Genomic DNA, 22,822 nt, shown 5'->3' on the forward strand with positions numbered 1-22,822 from the left:
CACTCGCGGGCAGTCCCAGAACATGTGCATGTAGGAGCCCTCAGACAGCAGACACTTAGGGCAGTCAGCCGAACGTGCAGGATACATTCTGTGCAGTCTCGAAGGAGTGAAGTAAACCCTATGCAGAAATTTAGTGTAGATGAGCTTGTCTCTGGCAGCTATAACTGAGCTCGAGCCCCGTCCCAAGCAGTCGTCCCAATCCTCCCTATCCAAGCCAGGTATATCCGCAGACCAACGCCGCCACAGGCGCTCCAGGGCCGGGGAGGCCTCAACAAGGAGGGTAGAATAAAGGACGGATAACGGTTTGGAGAGCTCAGCCTGCGCGAGGACATCCTCCAGGCGGTCAGTCTGGAGAACCGGAGGGGTCGGGAACTGAGCACGGATCGCATGGCGCAACTGAAGATAGCGGAACCCAATCCAACGGGGGAGGTCAAAGGAGCCACGCAAGTCCTGAAGCGTGCGCAACTCACCAACTGGCATAATATCCCTTAGCCTGCGAATTCCACGGTCAGCCCAGACCTGCGGATCTGGAAGCGTCCGCAGATGAGGGAGGGAGGGATTGCCCCACAAAGGCTGATAGGAGGACCAAGTATTAGGTTGGAGAAATCGCGCCCGAGCCACCGTCCAAACCCTGAGGGTAGATCTAGTAGGCAGTGGTAAAGACGGATATGCCCGCACTCCCCGATACGGCAGATTGCCGAGGCCCGCCAGGGAGCCCAAGCAAGCAGCCTCCAGGCACGTCGCTGCATTGGATCGGGAGCCCGCGAACCACCAATGGACAGTGACCAGGACTGCCGCCCAAAAGTAAAGCTTAAAATGAGGAAGAGCTAAACCCCCCGACGACACTGGCAGTTGTAATGTAGACCGCGCCAACCGGGGATGCGAACCAGCCCATAAAAAGGAGCCGACGCAAGCGTCAAGGTCACGGAAAAAGCCGGCCGGGATCCACACCGGGGACTGGCGAAATACATACAGGAATTTAGGCAAAAAAATCATCTTAACAATATTAATACGGCCCAGTAGGTTCAATGGTAGAGATCCCCAACCTGCGCAGCGGTCGCGAAGACGGGCCAATATAGGGGTAACGTTGCGGGAGAGATAGTCGCCACTGTTTTTGGTAATCCGGATCCCCAGATATTTAAATTCGTCCACCCACATCAAAGGAGAAGGGGCCGCCAAGGTCCGCGCATCCGGATCGAGGGGGAACAGCACCGATTTGGACCAATTAATACATATCCCCGAAAACCTGCCAAATGATTCGAAAATGGCCAAAGCGGCCTGCAGGGACGAGGACGCATCCGCCAGATACAGCAAGGTGTCATCGGCGTAGAGGGACACCTTCTCCTCCAGGGAGCCCAGCCTCCAACCGCGAACATCCTCCGAGGAGCGAACCAGGGCCGCCAGCGGCTCCAAAGCCAGGGCAAACAGCCCGGGGGAAAGCGGGCAGCCCTGCCTCGTCCCCCTGCCCAGAGGGAAGGCCGCAGAGGCGACGCCATTCGTGCGAACCCGAGCCGACGGTCGTCGATAGAGCAGGCGCAACCAACCCAGAAAGCGAGGACCAAACCCGAAGCGACGGAGCACCGACCAGAGATACGGCCACTCGACCGAATCAAAAGCCTTCTCCGCATCCAGAGAGGCCACCACCCGCTGCCCAGGATTGAGATGGGGAGCAGAAAGGTTGAGGTGAAGACGACGGAGATTAATGTCCGTCCCCTTCCCCGGCATAAAACCAGTCTGATCCACATGCACAAGGTCCTCAATGACCGAGGACAAACGAATGGCCAAGACCTTGGCCAGAAGCTTGGCATCAGCGTTCAGTAAGGATATAGGGCGATACGAGGAGCAGTCCTCCGGGTCCTTACCAGGCTTAAGGATGAGCACTATGAGGGCCTCGGAGAAAGAATCCGGCAAGGCACCCAGGTCCGCAAACTTAGTCAAGAGATCCACCAGGCGAGGCGCCAGGGGTTCCTGGAACGTAGAATAAAATTCTACTGGGATACCATCTGGGCCCGGAGCCTTGCCAGGCTGCATCCTCGACAACGCCATCTGAACCTCCTCCAAGGTGATAGGTTTATCCAAGCGTGCCCTGGTCTCCGCATCCAACTCTGGGAGGGAGACACCATCCAGATAACTCTCCAAATCATCATCAGCATAGTTCACCCTAGAGGTGTATAGCGTCCGATAATAATCTAGAAAACAGGAATTTACATCAGAAACATCAGATACCATGTCGCCCGAAGGGGACCGGATCCGACCTATATGCGTGACCGGAGTCTGTTCCCTCGACAACCAGGCCAACAAACGGCCATTCTTGTCCCCATGTTCAAAAATTCGTTGAGCTGTCGAGAGAAGGGACTTCTCCGTGGCAGCAGCCCTGTAAACCGAGAGCTCCCGCAACGCACGTTGGAAGGATGAATAACGGGCCGGATCAGGGGCCGCTACATACAATTCCTCCGCTGAGCGAAGGGATACCTCCAGCTGCTCCAGAGACCGCACAGAATTCCTGCGAGCTGCCGCAATACGGGTAATATACACTCCTCTCAACCAGGCCTTGAAGGCATCCCAAAGGACCAGAGGGTCAGGGTGCTCGAGATTGCGCGACCAAAAAGTGGACAATTCAGCCGGCATAGCTTCCACAATAGAGGGCTCCGATATCCAATATCTAGACAGCCGCCACCCTCCACTCGGCCCCCCATCAGACAACCGAAGAGAAAGCAATAAGGGAGCATGGTCAGAGATGCCTCGGGGCAAAATAGAGGCAGCCGCAACCATTTTAACAACCTCCATAGAGGCCAGCGCCAAATCTATGCGGGAGAAAGTCCGATGAGAGGCCGAGTGGCACGTAAACGCCCGATCCGACGGGTGTAAGCTCCGCCAGACATCCACCAGAGAAAAGGTGGACATCCAACGGGCCAAGGCGTCAGACCAGACCGAGGGAGGGTGAAGGCGATCCAGATCCGGGGTGGGAGACATGTTAAAGTCACCCAGCAAAAGCACATTAACCACATCATACGAGACAATCAATTGCATGAGAGTGTAGAGGAAGGCATGATCAACCGGAGGAGGCAAGTAAAGACCCACCAACAAAAAGGGCACAGAATGTATGATAGCATGTAGCAGCACATACCTCCCGGCAGGGTCAGTCCTAACCTCCAGCAGCCGAAAAGGCAGGGATCGATGCACGAGGACGCTAACCCCCCTGGCGTAGCATGAATACGTGGAGTGATAGTGGGCGCCCACCCAGGCCCGCCTGAGACCCCGAATACGAGATCCCAACAGGTGGGTTTCCTGCAACACACAAATGTGCGGGGCATACCTGCGCAAAAAGGTAAAGACCAAGGAGCGTTTAACCGCAGAGTTCATACCCCGCACATTCCAGGAAATCACATCAACCTTCGCCATTAGCACCCAAGGGAACCAGCAATGAAGGATAGGCCCACACCACCACTCCACCGAAAGCCGGGGGGCCAGGCCACCCGCACACCATCCAGACCCCCTCAAGGGTCCCACAGAGGGCCGGAGCCACATCAGGCACAAAATAAAGAGCAACCAGAAAAACAAAACCTTGTACATACAAACCCCTGAGCTCGCAGGTTATCCAAAAATGAACAACAAAAAAAAATGCAGTATGCGAGTCAGAACAAAACAACCCACGGTCCCCCCCCCCCACCCCGCCAGACCCAAAAACAAGGGCAGGCATGGATCCCCTAACACCCCACAACAAACAAGTCAAACAGGTGACGTGATACCAAGGGCCAACGGGCTCTCAGGTAAGGCAGGCACAACCGGTATCAGTCAAGTGCAGCTGCATGGTGCAGCCGAGAGCATCACAAACCGGATCCAAATCTGTAGGTCCAATGAGTTCAAGTCAGCCAGCCATACATTCGACCGCAGGTGCAGACAGCAATCTTTGGGCGTCCAGGCGCAGGGCCGCAATCAATCCAACAAGGGTGGTGCAAGTCACCGCCAACATGGCAGCCAGGGCTTATGGAAAAAACCAGGAAGGGTAGAGCAAACAAGCCAGCGGTGACATATAGGTGATGCAAATAACGCTGGGCAACAGATACCCACTCAGCCACGGGGGGGAAGGCGCTCCAGCCAGTCCGATGCATCTCTAGGATCCGTGAAAAAACGTGTAGATTCACCATCAATCACTCGGAGTTTAGCCGGGAACAGCATATTATACTTGATGCCCCGAGACCGGAGCGCAGCCTTGACAGCATCAAAGGAACGGCGCTGCTTCTGTGTCTCCACGGTGTAATCTGGGAAAATCATGAGCTTGGCATTCTGGTAAGACAGAGACCCCGCCGCCCGAGCCGCCCGCAGGGTCTCATCCCGGTCCCTGAAATTCAGCAGTCTAAGGATCAGAGTGCGAGGGGGGGAGCCCTCCGGGCCCGGGCGAGGAGGGACCCGGTGAGCCCGCTCTACGGTGTAATGCTGGGAGTAGCGGGCCGCAGGCAGCAAGGACCGGAGCAGCTCCTCCACGAACAGCGTCGGGTCCCTACCTTCCGCCCCCTCCGGGAGTCCCACGATCCGGAGGTTGTTGCGCCGGTTACGATTCTCGGCGTCCTCGGCGCGGAACTCCAGGGCCCTCACCTTGGTATGCAGGACCCGCAGGGAGGCCGTATGCTCAGCCACCACATCCTCCACAGGGCCAACACGCTGCTCCACCTCCGTGAGACGGGACCGGATCTTGTCAAAGTCCTGCCGCATCAGACAGACATCCAGTTGCACTGCCTCGATCTTCGTGGTGAGTGCCGTCTGGCAGGCCACTATGGCCGCCATGACCTCCGGGATGCCAGGCAGCGGGACCTCGGCAGCAGGGTGATGCTCCATCTGAGAGGCCATGTTGCAGGAAGGGCAAGGCGGCTGCGGCCTAGTCTGCGCGGGAGCGGGGGCCTCGGGAGACTGCACCGGCTGCGGAAAACGGAGCTTCTTCGCCCGCTGCGGTCGGGCGGATGATCGGCTGGGCATGCAGAGGACCGAAACGGCTAAGGCAAGTAGGAATAGGAGTCACGGAGGATAGTCAGGATAAATCGCTCTCGGAGCTCACAGCAGGCACGTCTGCTCAAGTCGCCATCTTGGACACGCCCCACTTATTTATTTATTTATGTTTGGTTAGAACAGGGAAAGTTTCAGATTTTCTCCAAGTTTGTGTCAGCAAAACTGCTGAGATTTCCTTTCATTTCCTGTCTTTTTATTGTAGACACACATTTTTTTTAGATGTGGGGTAAGGCTTGGAGATAAAGAAAGGGACAAAGATGTGTCCCTGGTTCTAGGCCCTGGGACTGAGTTGATGAGGATTAGACTCCTGGTGAAGAATATCCCAGACTGAGCTGGAGACCAAGAATGGTGGATGGTTTGTGTCTGCAGAGGGACAGGATCGAGCCGTTCATGGAGAGGACCCACAGAGTCCTGCAGGAGAGCTTGAAAATAGCAATGACTTACTAAACTGCCAATTATGCATCCATGGAGGCCCCCAGTATTAGGAGAATCAGTCTAAAGCCAGCCATAGATGGATCAAACCTCGGCCAGTTCAGCAGGGACTGACTTAGATTCAATATATCTATGGGCAAGCAAGTTGTACTGAAGTTGATTCATTAATCGACTTCAGTACAACTCACCTCTCTGATGTTTTTTATGGGACCATTGCCAGTAGCAATAGCACTGTGGGAGGGACCCATGGTGGAAGGAAAGAAAATTGCATAATCTATGCACCACTTAGGCTGCATTCACACATGAGCGTACCGTTTTCAGGCGTTTTTTGGAGCGTTTTTTGGACATTTCTCTGGCGTTTGTTGGGCGTTTTATGAGCGTTTTTTTGGGTGTTTTTAGCAGGCATTTGGGTGTGGGTGGTGTTAAAAGGGGTGAAAAACGCCTGTGAAACACTGATAACAGCATTTTAATGCATTCCTATAGGACCAGAACAGCCCTTGATCAGCCCAAAAATAAGCTACTGTACTTTTTTGAGCTACAGGCATTTTGCTTCAGGGGACAAAATACTCAGATGTGAACAGGGGCCATTGAAATGTTTCGGATTTTGATTGTTGGGCAATTTTGGATTTTCACAGGTGAGCATTTTATGGGCTGAAAAATGCTCAGGTGTGAACAGGGCCTTAAGTTCAGAAGAAGCATGTGATGTCTCCCGGCTTTACTAGACATAGAAGGTCTCCCAATGTCCACTAGGGGCTCACAGGCTTATACACAGAGCACTGAACTAAGGCTGGCCATACACCAGTAGAATTTTAGTAGAAAATTTAAATTTTTAGAACGTTCAACTTTTCAATGGTTAGTGGGGTCAAATCAACGTTCGCTTTTGAACATAGTGACAACATTTTTGAAGGAGCAGGAAGGAAATTTTTTCTTGATTAACAACTGTAAATGTGGGCTTCTTCTAGGAAATGTGTACATAATGTAGTAAAACCGGTTTTATTTGTTTTGGATTCTATTCAGTTAGCAGGTCTGGACTAAATTTTTAAGGGCTTTTGAAGGTAATTAATTGACTCGGTAATGGCAAGAAAGAATGTTCTGATGATTTTTCTACAGATATTTGAAAGAAAATCAAACCGTATGGCCAGCTTTAGAAAATCCCAATATCAATCTACGAGGATTTACAGTAGCAATTAAAAGTGTATGAAAACTCTTAACAGTATATTTCTTACTTGCTTACTTTTGGTTTGGTAAATATACCATTAAAAGCCTATTAACCACTTCAGCTCCAGAAGGATTTGCTCCCTTAATGACCAGGCCATTTTTGGCGATTCGGCACTGCGTTATTGTAACTAAAAAATTGTGCGGCTGTGCGATGATGTACCCAAATAAAATTGATGTCTTTTTTTCCCCACAAATAGAGCTTTCTTTTGGTGGTATTTGAACACCTCTGCAGTTTTTAGATTTTGCGCTATAAACAAAAAAAGAGCGACGCTTTTGGAAAAAACGCCATATTTTTTTACCTCCTGCTATAAAACATTCCCAATAAAAAATTTGTAAAAAAATCAATTTTTTTTTATCAGTTTAGGCCAATTTGTATTCTGCTAAATATTTTTGGTAAAAAAATCTCAAAAAGCGTATTTTAAATTGGTTTACGCAAAAGTTATAGTGTTTACAACTACGAGATAGATTTTTGGACTTTTTATACATTTTTTGTTTTTATTAGTAATGGCGGTGATCTGCGATTTTTAGCGGGACTGCGACATTGCGGCAGGCAGATCGGACCCCTAACTGACATTTTTGTAACTTTCTGGGGACCAGTGACATTACTTCAGTAATCAGTGCTAAATAATATGCACTGTTAGGCTCCTTTCACACTATCCGTCCGTCGGACGGATTCCGTTTTTCTCAGCGGGGGATCGAGCCGCCGATCCCCCGCTGAGCAGGAGGATGACAGCTGTGTCTCTGCGCTGTGTGCGGAGACACAGCTGTCAGTTCTCTATGGGGTAAATCGGATGGGAACGGACAGTCGGTCTGTTCTCATCCGATCCGATCCGCTGGACGGATGAAAAATAGGGTTTCCATCCGTCCAGATTTGACGGATCGGATGTCAGCGGACATGTCTCCGCTGACATCCGATCCCCCATAGAGATGCATGGGGGGACCGTTCAGATCCGCCAAAAAAACGGACAGGCGGATCTGAACGGTCCGCCTGTGTGAAAGGGGCCTTACTGTACAAATGACACTGGCAGGGAAGGGGTTAACAGTGGGAGTGATCAAAAGGGTTAATGTATGCCTAACAATGCTTACTGACTGTGGGGGGGAAGGGCTCTGTGACAGGCACAGAGAGATTGGGGTTTCAGCTTACCTGAAACTTCTGATCTCTCTCTACCTATGTGACAGAAGACTTGCCTGCTTTGTTTACATAAGCAGGTGGGTCTTCTGTCAGTTTCTCTGACGATCGTGGGAGCGTGGCTCCGGCGGCTCCGGCGGCTCTCTCGGCGCACGTTCCACCAAGACCGCGTGCGCCGCCAAGACAGCGTGCATAAAATCATGTAGATCTATGTGATTTTGCGCAGCCTAGCCGCCCTGCCGCCCTGCCGCCCTGCCGCAGTGTATCTGCAGTGGGCAACTGGTTAATATATCTGTTCAACAAGTTAAAAGAAATATGTGTTCATCCAGCCAGAAATCTTGTGAGCTGATATCTTCCTGTTTCCTCTGCCTCTGGACTGTTACCAGCAATGTTCCCTGCTTTATCTGTGTACTACAAAACACCACCTCCTGTTATGCCGTGGGGCACTATAGTGCCCATTCATCTGAAGCTCAGGAAGACACAACCTGGATCTATTTGGTGTACCCGTTTCGAGGTGTAGCTCCACTTCATCAGAGGCAGGGCTCTGATGAAGCCCTGATGATGTTTGTGTGTATACGTCCTTTATGTTTTTATCAATAAATGGTTTACCAGGGTAATGCGTTAGGCTGGTGCACCCTCTCTTTTCCATTTGTAGTACTATGATATTGGGGCATCCCCAGTCCTAGGAGGGCAGCAAAGCGTGGCGATCTATTTTAATACTTGGAGAAGGTAATGAGTGAGAAGCAACAGGGTCTAGATACCACCCTTGTGCTTACTGTTGTACTTACTGTCTACATGGATCACAATTTGGCTGGTTCCTGCTGAACCAGCCGAATTTCAATCCATGTATGTCTAGCTTAACACTACCCTCCCCCTAGATTTACAATGCTGCTGTCCAATGGTGTATCCATTGCTCCTCCATCCAGGGTGGAGACACCCTAAGACAGGAAGTGTGTTACTGGTAGGATCACCTGGTGAAAATAAAGGAAAAGAAAACAAATGCAGCCACCACATCTAATGATTGGTAATCTGCAATATATTACATTTTTGGTTTTAGGTTTAATACTGCTTTAAGGTGTGAAAGTCCAGTCCACAGAGCATACATTTTCTGCATTTCTGGTTTTTCATCTGACATCATTAATCAGAAAATGTCTCTGTGTTTAACATATGCAGTGAATCGCCTATGTATGCATTTTTATTCCAGTTCTATACTGAAGCACCAATTAGGATGCAAGTCTAAGGAACGCCATAAGCCCGCTGTCATGATGCGCAGAAATCGATGTCACAAAGAGATACAATTTCTGTTACATTTTTATCTTTCTAATTTTTCCAATTAGACAAAATTTTAATGAAGTGCCATAGTAGGGTGACAGCGACAGATCAGAGGAGAGGATCTCTGTAATGTGTCTCTCTACAGACGACAGCGTCACATACCATCCGCAGAGCTGTACGTAACCTTCGCCTCCCCCCCTCTTCTCTGCATATTAGGAAGACACAAACTCCATTGATGAAATTAATTCAATCATCACGGACAGGATTTAGCAGTGTCAGCTGAGCGGTAATTTTCTGCTATGGAATTATCTGAAGATGTATTCTTAGGCTGCTGACAAAGCCGGTGCGGCGTTCTGCTAAAGGTCGCCATAAAGAACATCAGTCTGATTACACTGCGAGCATTTTTACCAGAGAGAGACAGACATCGGAAATCATTAACATGTATGTTCCTCTAAATATTTATTTTTTTCTATGTGTGTGATGTGCATTTTATAAATCATATTCTCTAACGTTTTCATGTACATCTTCCATCTGAAGTACCTGGCTGATCCTGCCAGTCACCTTTTCCTTGTTTTAAAGTGACCACACAAAGCACAGAAGCTGATCTGTGTTATCAGGGTCAGTTGTTATCCTTTGGCTGGCCATTTAGAGGTACAGGACACTGTGCAGACACACAGCATGCCTGTATAGGGTAGTTTGTTCAGCCAACACACCCCTCCTCCCCCCCCGACCAATCATAGACTGCCTCTGGCACACACCCCCTCCTAATCACAGCCTGCCTCTGGCACATACCCCTTCCCAATCACAGCCTGCCTCTTGCACATACCCACTCCCAATCACAGCCTGCCTCTGGCACACACCCCCTCCCAATCACACTCTGCCTCTGGCACACACCCCCTCCCAATCCTACTCTGCCTCTGGCACACACCTCCCCCCCAATCACAGCCTGCCTCTGGCACAGACCCCCTCCCAATCACAGTCTGCCTCTGGCACACACCCCCTCCCAATCACACACTGCCTCTGGCACATACCCCCTCCCAATCACAGGCTGCCTTTGGCACATACCCCCTCCCAATCACAGCCTGCCTCTGGCACACACCCCCTCCCAATCACACACTGCCTCTGGCACAGACCCCCTCCCAATCACAGCCTGCCTCTGGCACATACCCCCTCCCAATCATAGGCTGCCTTTGGCACATACCCCCTCCCAATCACAGCCTGCCTCTGGCACACACCCCCTCCCAATCACACACTGCCTCTGGCACAGACCCCCTCCCAATCACAGCCTGCCTCTGGCACACACCCCCTCCCAATCACACACTGCCTCTGGCACATACCCCCTCCCAATCACAGGCTGCCTTTGGCACATATCCCCTCCCAATCACAGCCTGCCTCTGGCACGCATCCCCTCCCAATCACAGTCTGCCTCTGGCTACAAACACCCCCTCCCAATCACACTCTGCCTCTGGCACATACCCCCTCCAAATTATAGGCTGCCTTTAGCACATACCCCCTCCCAATCACAGTCTGCCTCTGGCACATACCCCCTCCCAATCACACTCTGCCTCTGGCACATACCCCCTCCCAACCACAGCCTGCCTCTGGCACATACCCCCACTGAATCACAGCCTGCCTCTGGCACATACTCCCACCCAATCACAGGCTGCCTTTGGCACATACCCCCTCCCAATCACACTCTGCATCTGGCACATACCCCCTCGCAATCACAGGCTGCCTTTGGCACATACCCCCTCCCAATTACAGCCTGCTTCATGGACATATCCCCTAGTCAAGCACAGCTTACATCTTGCCTCGGGCTGAACAGACTATGGAATACAGGCACCCCGCGTGTTTGCACAGTGTCCTGTTATCCCACTCCCGCTATCAGGAAGGAGAGATGCATGGTCACATGACAGAACTTTTTAACCTTGTAAGAAAAAAAGAAAAAAAGGTAAGAAAGATCATCTCTGAAATTAAGCATACACATGCATTGTTATAACTGTATTAGATGGGGTCTATAACATTGTGCGCTCACAGCTATTTTTAATTTATTTTATAATGACTTGTTATATATTATTTATTACATTTTTATAGGTATATATATATTTCTATATATATATATATATATATATGTATATATATATTTATATATATATATATATATATATATATATACACAGTATCTCACAAAAGTGAGTACACCCCTCACATTTCTGTAAATATTTTATTATATCTTTTCATGTGACATCAATGAAGAAATGACACTTTGCTACAATGTAAAGTAGTGAGTGTACAGCTTGTATAACAGTGTAAATTTGCTGTCCCCTCAAAATAACTCAACACACAGCCATTAATGTCTAAACCGCTGGCAACAAAAGTGAGTACACCCCTAAGTGAAAATGTCCAAATTGGGCCCAAAGTGTCAATATTTTGTGTGCCCACCATTATTTTCCAGCACTGCCTTAACCCTCTTGGGCATTAAGGGCATATGCACTGTCACTTTACTAATGACACTGGTTGGAAAGGGAGTTAACATCAGGGGCTATCAAAGGGTTAAATGTGTGCCTAGCCAGTGTTTGTGTACTGTGTGTGCTGCATTTACTAGGGGAAGAGATGCAGGAACACAAAATCCATCCCTTCCTTCCTCCCTCTCTGAACGGAGATCTGCCTTGTTTACATAGGCAGATCTCCATTCTGTGTGCTTTACCGACGATCTGCGGGTGCCGGAGGACATCTAGTGACCGGCACCCACAGATTAATCACAGCAGAAGTAGCCCACCGGCAGTGTGTGTGCGCCCCCTGCAGGCAGAAGTGCAAAATTATTAATAAATAATAAATTATTATATAATAAATATATACAGTATGTGATCCTGCGCAGGAGGGCTGCCCTGTAGCAGTAAATCTGCTATAGAGTGGTCCAGAAGAGAAGGTAAAATATAAGCCGATTAAACTTTAGCTTTAAAGGAGTTGTAAAGTAAGGAAGATTTTTTTTATAGTAATACATTCTATGGATTAAGATAAAAAACCTTCTGGGTATAGCAGCCCTCCCCCCAGCACCCCTAATACTGAGGTCGCATTCTTTCTAGCGATGTCAACGAGTCCCTCGGCCATCCGTTACTCTCCCTCCTGATTGGCTGAGACACAGCCGCAGCACCATTAGCTCCCGCGTCTGTCAATCAAAGTCAGTTAGTCAATCAGGAGAGAGAGGGGGGCTGGGCCAGACGGCAGTTACGTGTCTGAATGGACACATGGAGCTGCAGCTCGGCTGAGGTGCCCCCATAGCAAGCTGCTTGCTGTGGGGGGCACTCGATAGGAGGGAGGGGCCAGGAGAGCTGAAGAGGGACCCGGGAAGAGGAGGAACCAACTGCACAGAGGAGGGAAGAATAATGTGTTTGTTATTTGAAAAGAATAAAAAAAAACCTAGACTTTACAATCACTATAACCACATACACACAAGACCTTTTCTGACCAATCCAAGATTAGTGCAGAAATGCATATTCCTGGTATTTTAGTATCTATTCCTCTTAGGTTCTAGGTGGAGACATTGTTGGCTGTAACAGAAGCAGACTGGTTTTCCCCATCACCTAGAGATGTACTTACCACTTCTGGAAGGACCCGAATGGAAAGGTCATGAATGGCTTTTATCACAATACAGAGCGCTGAGAGCAGGAAGATGGACCCCAGGATCACACAGGCCCTGCAGGAGAAGAGACAAGGTCAGCCAGAGACCGCACACACCAACTCTATACAGGTATAGACAAAGCTGCTAAAGGCTAACTCCACTTTCGTTGGAAAAAATAAGAAATTAAAAGAATTATATAACCGATGATGTGAAACCGCGCTACCAAAATAAAAAATTATAAAAATATAAATACAAGTACAAAATGTCCAAAATACACCAAAGTGCTCCAAATTGTGCAGATACAAGATTTCAGAGGTCTTATCTGGTCCCTCTACACTATATTCGTGGTTAGTGCTCTCTTTCACCACCAACAGATAAAATTCCTACTCACCAGATGTAAGCATATACATGCATTTAGGAATTAACTAGGAGGTGATCACTCATAAATTAGATGCCTCCCCACCAGCGTTCCTCTCCAATCAGACAATGACTCCAAAGTGGTGGTCAGGGAAAGACAAAAGACCCTTCATTCATAGTGTAGTATTTTGTAACATTTATTAATTGCGCATAGATGTTGCAAATCAAACAGGCTTTTCTCACACGGCAGTGACGTGTTGCGCTGATCACGTCACTTCCACCATCTTGAAACACAGGTGGAACGCAATGTTCTTTAATGATTGATTTTGATGCACCGATTGTGTTCTGATTAATCATGATGAATTGATTATTAAAGTGGAGTTCCACCCTAAATTTATACTTACCTCCATCTTCTTGCTCCGGGTCACCTGAAAAACAAATGGATAATCGCAATTTTTTTTTTTTTTTTTTTACTTACCTTGTTTAGAAGAAAATATACTTACCTTACTTCCTCTTCCTCCCCTCGGCGGCCACGGCGATTTGTCACTTCCTGGCTTGCAATCATTCCTGGGAGCTGAACGTCATCGCTCCCAGCAATCAATGCGCCTGCACCGACCCCGACGTCGGTTCCAGTGCAGGCGCCGTCATACCTTGCAAAACAGCTTCTGGGCATGCCCAGAAGCTGTGCAGGGATGACGCTGCGACACCGAAAGTGACGGCGGGGCCGGTGCAGTGCATCGTGGAACCGAAGAAGACGGAAGAGGACACAGAAGAGGATTGCGATGGCTTCAAGCTGCCCACACCTGAGATGGCAGCGCTGGAGAATACATTTTCAAGGTAAGTATTTCTTCTTTCCGTTAAGTGCAACCCAGGACAGATCAGAGGCTATCCATTGTGGAATGCACTAGCCCTGACTGTCCCGGGGGTATTTTTATAAAAAAAAACGTTCACTGGGAGGAACTCCGCTTTAAGTACGGTTTGTCAAAGATCGATCAATCAAGCAAGGGTGATCGGTTCCTTTGAGTTTTCATCAGTCTAGAGTCTAATATATGAACCCATTGCGGCCCTCGAGTCAAAAAGTTTGCCCACCCCTAGTCTAGATCTTCTGTGGCCTTACAACCAGCAGCTTTAATTATAATTATATTTATACACTTGTATACATTTTTTGTCACAGTTTAGCCATTCACTATAGGTTGCGCAGGTAGTGGATATATATATTGTATTCCATTTATATTCAATTTTACAAATCTTTATATATACCGAAAACTGCTCTCATGTAGGTATTTAATCGGTGTAATCTGTCCAAAGACACGCTGATTGATTAAGTGACTCCTGTCTAAATTGGTCCTAGTAGGTGTATGTATGGAGGGCAGGGGCTGAAATGTGTGTATATATAATACACTGTATATGTAGCGCTGTGTAAAGTGACAATGCTATATAAGTCCTCCTAATAAAATAAAATAAATAATAATAATAATAATAATACTAAATATTTAACCGTATACTTGGAGTTCTGCTTTAAAGTGTTTTTGCTGGGTTTTTAGGTGTACAATGGGCTTTACATGGCTCCTGAGGGGTTTTGAAGCTCCTTTCATCTATCTTGAACCTGTTCTTGTGCTATAAAAGGCTCCTCATTAGCCTCATTATTTTATGTCATGTTCACAGAAGTAAAAAGGCAGGTCGTTGAAAAAAGAAAGTACAATTAAAAAATAAAGAGACACAAAAAATAATCATACACATAAAATAGGGAAAAACAAATACAAAGAACGCTGATGGAAATGATCTAAGCCGCCCTAATTATGCCACAACAAAAACAACTAAAAACCTCACATGCTCCAAATAAAATAAAAAAATAAAAAATAGATTGTTTAGTTTCAAAACTAATGTTGCCTGAGCAACTCAATGAGTCCCGCTTCACACTGGGGCTAAGTCGCCTGACAAGCCGCGCTCCATTCAGTGCAATGGAACCGTTCTAATCGGAGCAACTAAATTCGCTCCAACTTATAAAAAGGTTCCTGCACTACTTTGGGGGCGACTTGCATTGACATCTATTAGAGAAGTCGTATGCAAGCCACGCTGAAGTTACGCTGCACGGGGCGTCTTCAGAGTCGGGCAACTTTGAAGCCGCCCCAGTGTGAACCCAGGCTAAGTGAAATAGCGAGTTTCCACTTCTACACAATTTTAAAATCATTCCGCTCATCCCTAATAAGTAAGATGCTCTTAACTGGTTAGTATCAAGTTGCATAAACCACTTACATAATAATATTTATAACAGTAAGTGCCGGTTCACATTTATGCGATGACAGACATTGCATGTGATTCGGAGCGCTCTGCTCTGTAAATCACATGCGATGTCTGTGCGATGCGAATCACAACTCGCACAGGACCCTTTTTTGTGTTCGCACCAGAATTGGATTGCATGGGTGTTCACACCTATGCAATCTAATTCATGTCTGAACTGACAGTTTGATATGCAAACTTATCTGGGGGTGTTGTTAACTTTATATTCACATCCCCAGTGTGAACTGCCTGCGAGTTGAGTGTGATGCAGGAACCCGCAGTGGATTCACAGGGTTCCCGCATCGCATATATGTGAACCGGGACTAATGCACGAAACAAAAAAGGATGCATTTTATTACAAACAAATCGGTTTTGTGCATAATGTCCCATATTCAAAAAATGTAAAATAAAATAAAATAAAATAAAATGAGAGAATAATATACAGAGGCAGGCAGTGAAGGCATTTAGTAAACCCATGACACTTTGGCTCCACGACTCTTGCAGTGCAACTTTGATGCAATTTTGATGCAACTTTGGATGGGTGCGACTTAGATTCGACTTTGGCTTTGACCAGTGACTGCACAACTGTTGCATTGTATAACATTCAGGTACGACTTTCATGCAACTTTTGACTTTGAAGTCTATGGCCCTCAAGTTGCATGAAAGTTGGACCAAAGTAGTGCATTAAATACTTCAACCTAAGTCATACATACAGTATATGAATGATTATAATTGAAAAACATGGGGAATGACTTGTCATGCAACTTTGATGTCCAAAGTTGCATGCCAAGTCGCACCAGTGTGAATGGAGCCTTCCCAGTAAGCGCACCAGCTGAAGTCAGAAAGTTTACGCTGCACACCTTAGAGTGATACAAAATACACACACTGTTTCATTTACATTGTCCCTTCTAATTCTGTATGTGGGTGACGGTGCTGTAATTATTTTAACCACGTGAGCTCCGGTGTCCTGCCAAAAACTCCAACTTGCCGAATTCTCCAACAACGTTATTTTCGGTGACTGTACACCAGGAATAATTGGAGATTTCGAACCACTTGGTGTTTTCACACAACAGCGGCATCCTATACACTCCGGTAGATGCTATAATTAGTGCAGAATGTTAGTCCGCCCGCTAGTTGTTGCCACTTTGGAGGAGGCCATGTTTTTGGTTACTAGCGGGCGGACTAACAATCTGCACTAATTATAGCATCTAGCGGAGTGTAAAGGCTGCCGGTGTTGTGTAAAAACAAGTGGACGAAATCTCTAATTATTCCTGGTGTACACTCAACAGAAGTAACGCCATTGGAGAATTCGGCAAGTTGGAGTTTTCAGCAGAACACCGGAAGGTTTTTCCCGCTTCATGACCAGGCCATTTTTTGCGATACGGCACTGCGTTACTTTAACTGACAATTGCGCGGTCGTGCAACACTGTACCCAAACACATTTTTGTCCTTTTTTTCCCACAAATAGAGCTTTCATTTGGTGGTAATTGATCGCCTTTGCGTTTTTATTTTTTTTTGCGCTATAAACACAAAAAGACAGACAATTTTGGGAAAAAAAACAGAACAATATTTTTTACTTTCTTCTACGAAACATCTCCAATAAAAAAAAATGAAAAAAAAAATCAGATTTCTTCATCAGTTTAGGCCGGTATGTATGTATGTATTCTGCTACATATTTTTGAATGCATGAGACAGTAAATATCAGATGCATAGATCAGGCAGTCCTTAGCATGTTCCTGGCTGTATAGGCAAAGTTCTGACGCATTTCATCAAACATGCGTTTCATCAAACATGATTTCCTCAATTTCCTCAATTTGAGAAAATCATGTTTGATGAAACGCGTCAGCACTATAGTCCTGACCTCAAGCTCAAAGAACACCTTTGGGATGAATTAGAGTGCAGACTGTGAGCCAGGCCTTCTAGTCCACCATCAGTACCTGACCTCACAAATGCACTTCTGGAATAGTAAAACATTCCCATAGACACACTCCTAAACCTTGTGGACAGCCTTCCCAGAACAGTTGAAGTGATTATAGCTGCAAAGGGTGGGCCAACTTAAAATGGAACCCCACGGACTAAGACTGGGATGACATTACCAGTTCCCGTCCGCCCCTATAGCAGGTTATAGGGGTTTCATTGTTTTGAGTGGACGTCATGTGACATCTTTCAGAATAGCTGCTTGTGTGCTCCCCCAAGGACACGCAGCATGGCAATTCATGGTGCTGTGTCCAATCACAGCTGATCATAGCGTAAGTAGGAAGTGTCGGTTATCAGCATTCCTCTCCCCTCCACTGACAGCATGCGAGGACAGGTGAGCCAATAAGCGTCTTTTCTCAGTGGGGATATCTGAATTGATAATCAGTGCAATGATTATCAGTGCAGCCCCACCAGTGATGTCCAACAGTGATGCCAATCAGTGCCCATCAGTGATGCCTTTCAGTGCCCATAAGTGCCTCCTCATTAATGCCATCTATAAGTGCCCATCAGTGCTGCCTATTAGTGCCTAATATTGCCCATCAGTGCCGCCTATCAGTGCCTACCATTGCCCATAAGTGCTACCTACCAGTGCCCATCAGTGTTGCCTATCAGTGTCCATCAGTGTCGCCTATCAGTGCCCATCAGTGCAGCCTCATTAGCGCACATCAGTGAAGGAGAAAAATTACTTATTTACAATATGTATTAACAGAAACTAACAGAAACTTTTTTTTTTTTTTCCAAAATGTTTGGTTTTTCATTTGTTTAGCTATAAATATAAACCCCAGTGGTGAATAAATACCACCAAAAGAAAGCTCTATCTGTCTCAAAAACATGACAAAAATTCAGTTTGGGTGCAGTGTTGCATGACTGCGAAATTGACATTCTAAGTGCGACAGCGCCGAAAGCTGAAATTGACCTGAGCAGGAAGGGGGTGAAAGTGCCTAGTATTGAAGTGGTTAAGATTCATGTGCATTTAACCACTTGCCGACCGCCGCAAGTACATATACTGCGGCGGTCAGCCCCGTGCAGGCAAAGTGATGTATGGGTACGTCACTCGCCTGCGAGCAAATAGGGGGCGATCGCGCACCGCCGGAGGCACGCTCCCGCCCCCGCTCGTTCACGGACACTCCCGCGCATGTGCCCAGCGGACCCGATGTCTGCCAGTCACTCGCGATCGTCCGTTACAGAGGGAGAAAGGCAGGTGGCTGATGTAAACAAAGCTATGCAGGATCGTATATCTCTGTTGTTACACAACAAGCCACATCCCATAACAGTTAGAAGCACGCCCCTAGGGACACACTTAACCCCTCCTTCTCCAATAAAGTTAACCTCTTCCCTGCCAGTGTCATTTTTACAGTAACAGTGCATATATATAGCACTGATTACTGTAGTAATGTCACTGGTACCCCCAAAAGTGTCAAAAATGTCAGTCAAGGGTCCGATCTGTCCGCCGCAATGTCGCAGTCCCGCAAAAAAAAAAATCGCAGATCGCCGCCATTACTAGTTAAAAAAAACAACAATAAAAACAACAAAAATCTTTCCCTTAGTTAGTAAACGCAATAACATTTTCGCAAACCAATCAAAATATGCTTATTGCAATTTTTTTTACCAAACATATGTAGCAGAAAACCATATGGCCTAAAATGTTAAAAAATTTAGATTTTTAAATTTTTTTTTGGGGGGGGGGGGGATTTCATATAAAAAAATGTGAAAAATATTGTTATTTTTGCAAAATTGTCGCTTTATTTTGTTGATAGCGCATGATCAAAAAATTGCACAGGTGATCAAATACCACCAAAAGAAAGCTCTGTTTGTGGAAAAAAAAGGACGTCAATTTAATTTGGGTACAGAGTCGCACAGTCGTGCAATTGTCCGTTAAATTTACGCAGTGCCGAATTGCAAAATAGGGCCTGGTCAGGAAGGGGGTAAAATATTCCGGGGCTTAAGTGGTTAAAGACAGGCGTCCCAATACTTTTGGCAGCATGGTGTATATATATATATATACAGTATACATATTTTTTTTTCTTCACTTTTTTCTTTCACAGTTTTTTTCTTCCACAGAGGTTTGGTTTTGCCCTAAATACATTTTATTTCCTACTTCCTCCGAGGCCTCAGCATTTGTATCAACCTTTAGGAATAATCCAATTTTTTCCTCCCAAGATATCGTCGGCCTCCTGCCAGGTCACTTTACCTTCCTCAATATATATCATATCTTCTTATTTCTTCTGGAGGTTACTTCAATTCTGGTAAAGGACGGTTTCCATGGAGACATGTTTCCAGAGCCAATATCTTAACCCACGTTTCCATGGAGATGTGTCCGGGATGGAAGAACCTTTGGTGTACCTTGTTACGGTGTCACATGTGTCATGTATTAGTATTACTGAGATATTACATGTCGGGGTTTGAAAATTGAAGAGATTTCACAGATGAAGGTGTAAAATGGAGTAGGCCTCAGGAACCAATCAGAAATAATCATGCAATACTCTGATAAAAGATGAAATTTGAGCTAGTGATGGCTTATAGGGATGAGGGGAGTTTCCCTCACTGAGTTTCTTAGGTGAAATTTCCCTCCAAAAAAACTTACATTAATTTTTTCCTAATTGAAAAGGGATGTCCTATACTTTTGGTTTCTTAAGACTGTATTTAGGATACTTTTTTTATTTTATGGGTTCTGCATAAAACATTTTCTATGCAGACGTCCTAAATTATATGTTACTCCTGCCAGTCCCCCTACTTTCTACTTGCAAACTGACCACACTATGGATGAAAGCACATCCATTCTAGCATGGTCAGTTTCCTGGCTATGCAGGGAGAAAAGCCTGCCTGTCCTCTAATGGCAAAGACTTGTGCTGGCATGCCCCTTGCACAATCATTCACTGGGAAGATTAGTGTATTGCTCTTTCCCTCCCTCCTGCTGACTTGCCCCCCCCCCCCCCACTCCACAGTTCCCAATCCCACCTCTCCAGGCCCCTTATACAGAGATCATGTAATTACTCCCTATATATCAAAAAAGTATTTAAAATTATATATATATATATATTATATATATATATACTGTATATATATATATATATATATATATATATATATATATATGTGTGTGTGTGTGTATATATACTGTATTGTCAGGGAACAATGTATATATATATATTTTTTTGTATATATATATATGTATATATACTATATATATATATATATATATATATATATATATATATATATATATATATATATATATACACACACACACACTATTTTGTCAAAAGTATCGGGAGGCCTGCCTTTACACACACATGAACTTTAATGGCATCCCAGTTTTATTCCGTAGGGTTCAATATTGAGTTGGCCCACCCTTTGCAGCTATGTGCCGTTCGGAATCCATTAGAACAAACACCAAGCAGGCTGTATGTAAGTTCAAACAGGAAGAAGATTTATTGGAAGTACACAGCACACTTTTATACAGAATTTGGAACATCCTGCCCCCAACAACTGCTTTCCCATTGGTCAATTGCACAGTACATGCCGTTCTCCTTCAGGTCCTCCTTAGCCATGCAAATGAGGACTTGTAAATGAGTCAGCAGGGATTGGTCCAAATGGCTTGATTAGAAGGACTGTTATGTGTAATGAGACAGAAGCCCCCAGGGGAAAATCAATGTACACAATAGCCAGACACAGAACAATGGTTCCATTACGAGCCCCCAATACACATTACTCTGAGTGTCAATACATCCCTTAGCAGACAACAGGTGAGTTCATTAGCACACCCGACAATAGGTGAATGGAAAGCCACCTCAGACAAAAGCAACATTGTTAGACAGTCAGTCTCCTCATTGAACTTCCTGGAATGACCATATTAGGAGTTGTACTTCCTGGTCAGAGACCTCATGGCAAATGGGAACAAATCTCAATATTTCTACATGGAGACCTTGCTGACAAATATGAAGCAATCCAAACCATCACCCATCTGTCCTTAAATTTCAGTGACAGTGAACACCGTCACATATCTTCCCCTGGGAAACAGTCCAACAGCCACAGTGGGCCCCCGAACGGGTCAACTCAAGGATGTTGGAAAAGTAGTCTTACGGTTCCAGGTCTGTCTGCCGGGATAACCCCTCCGCATTCCCATGTATATTCCTGGTGTAGGGGTGTGGGGCCTTTTTGTAATTGAGAAATCTACACGTATGTGTCTTCCATCAAGTTCCATTCCATTTGCACGTTTTTTTGCCTCCTTTGCGTCTTCAACATTTTCAAAGTAGACAAACGAGAAACCCCTGGAACGTCGAGATTGCTGATCATATGTAACGAGACCCTTGCTCGCTCGCTTCCGCTCTCCCGACACTCCTCTGTTTCTAGTGAGTCAGCTTGCAGATCGCAAAGTCTGATGGTTCGCTCATCCAAGGCTCCGGGATCCGAACAACAGCTATGTGCCGTTCGGAATCCATTAGAACAAACACCAAGCAGGCTGTATGTAAGTTCATACAGGAAGACGATTTATTGGAAGTACACAGCACACTTTTATACAGAATTTGGAACATCCTGCCCCCAACAACTGCTTTCCCATTGGTCAATTGCACAGTACATGCCGTTCTCCTTCAGGTCCTCCTTAGCCATGCAAATGAGGACTTGAAAATGAGTCAGCAGGGATTGGTCCAAATGGCTTGATTAGAAGGCAGAAGCCCCCAGGGGACAATCAATGTACACAATAGCCAGACAATGGTTCCATAACGAGCCCCCAATACACATTACTCTGAGTGTCAATACATCCCTTAGCAGACAACAGGTGAGTTCATTAGCACACCCGACAATAGGTGAATGGAAAGCCACCTCAGACAAAAGCAACATTGTTAGACAGTCAGTCTCCTCATTGAACTTCCTGGAATGACCAGTCAAAGACCTCATGGCAAATGGGAACAAATCTCAATATTTCTACATGGAGACCTTGCTGACAAATATGAAGCAATCCAAACCATCACCCACCTGTCCTTAAATTTCAGTGACGGTGAACACCGTCACAGGAATGTTTGACCATTCTTCCAGAAGCACATTTGTGAGGTCAGGCACTGATGTTGGACTAGAAGGCCTGGCTCGCAGTCTCCACAAAGGTGTTCTATTGGGTTGAGGTCAGGACTCTGTGCAGGGCAGTAAAGTTCCTCCACCCCAAACTCGCTCATCTATGACTTTATGGACCTTGCTTTGTGCACTGGTGGGCAGTCATGTTGGAACAGGAAGGGGCCATCCACAAACTGTTCCCACAAAGTTGGGAGCATGAAATTGTCCAAAATGTCTTGGCATGCTGACACCTTAAGAATTCCCTTCACTGGAACTAAGGCGAACAACTCATCCAGGAGGTCATATAGGAAACTCAGAACAATATCTAAAGATCTGCAGGCCTCACTTGCCTCAGTTAAGGTCAGTGTTCATGATTAGTGTTGAGCGAACACGGACTGTATTATTCGTGTTCGTACCGAATAATTGGATTTTTTGTACCCGAACACGGACACGGACACTTTACTGTATGTTCGGGTAAAAAT

At 46.3% G+C, this 22,822-nt stretch overlaps 1 protein-coding gene across 1 annotated transcript in view; it reads right to left on the bottom strand.

Annotated features, from left to right (window-relative positions):
• The window catches only part of TMEM163 (transmembrane protein 163), a 307,309-nt gene that overhangs the window by 55,751 nt on the left and 228,736 nt on the right, over positions 1 to 22,822 (bottom strand). Inside the window, exon 5 of the mRNA XM_082260950.1 lies at positions 12,656 to 12,752. Coding sequence (XP_082117076.1) covers positions 12,656 to 12,752 — 97 coding nt within the window. The remainder of the gene's footprint in view (positions 1 to 12,655; positions 12,753 to 22,822) is intronic.

Source organism: Pelophylax lessonae, assembly GCF_965119305.1.
Source record: "Pelophylax lessonae genome assembly, chromosome: 6".
In the NCBI taxonomy this organism is placed as follows: Eukaryota; Metazoa; Chordata; class Amphibia; order Anura; family Ranidae; genus Pelophylax; species Pelophylax lessonae.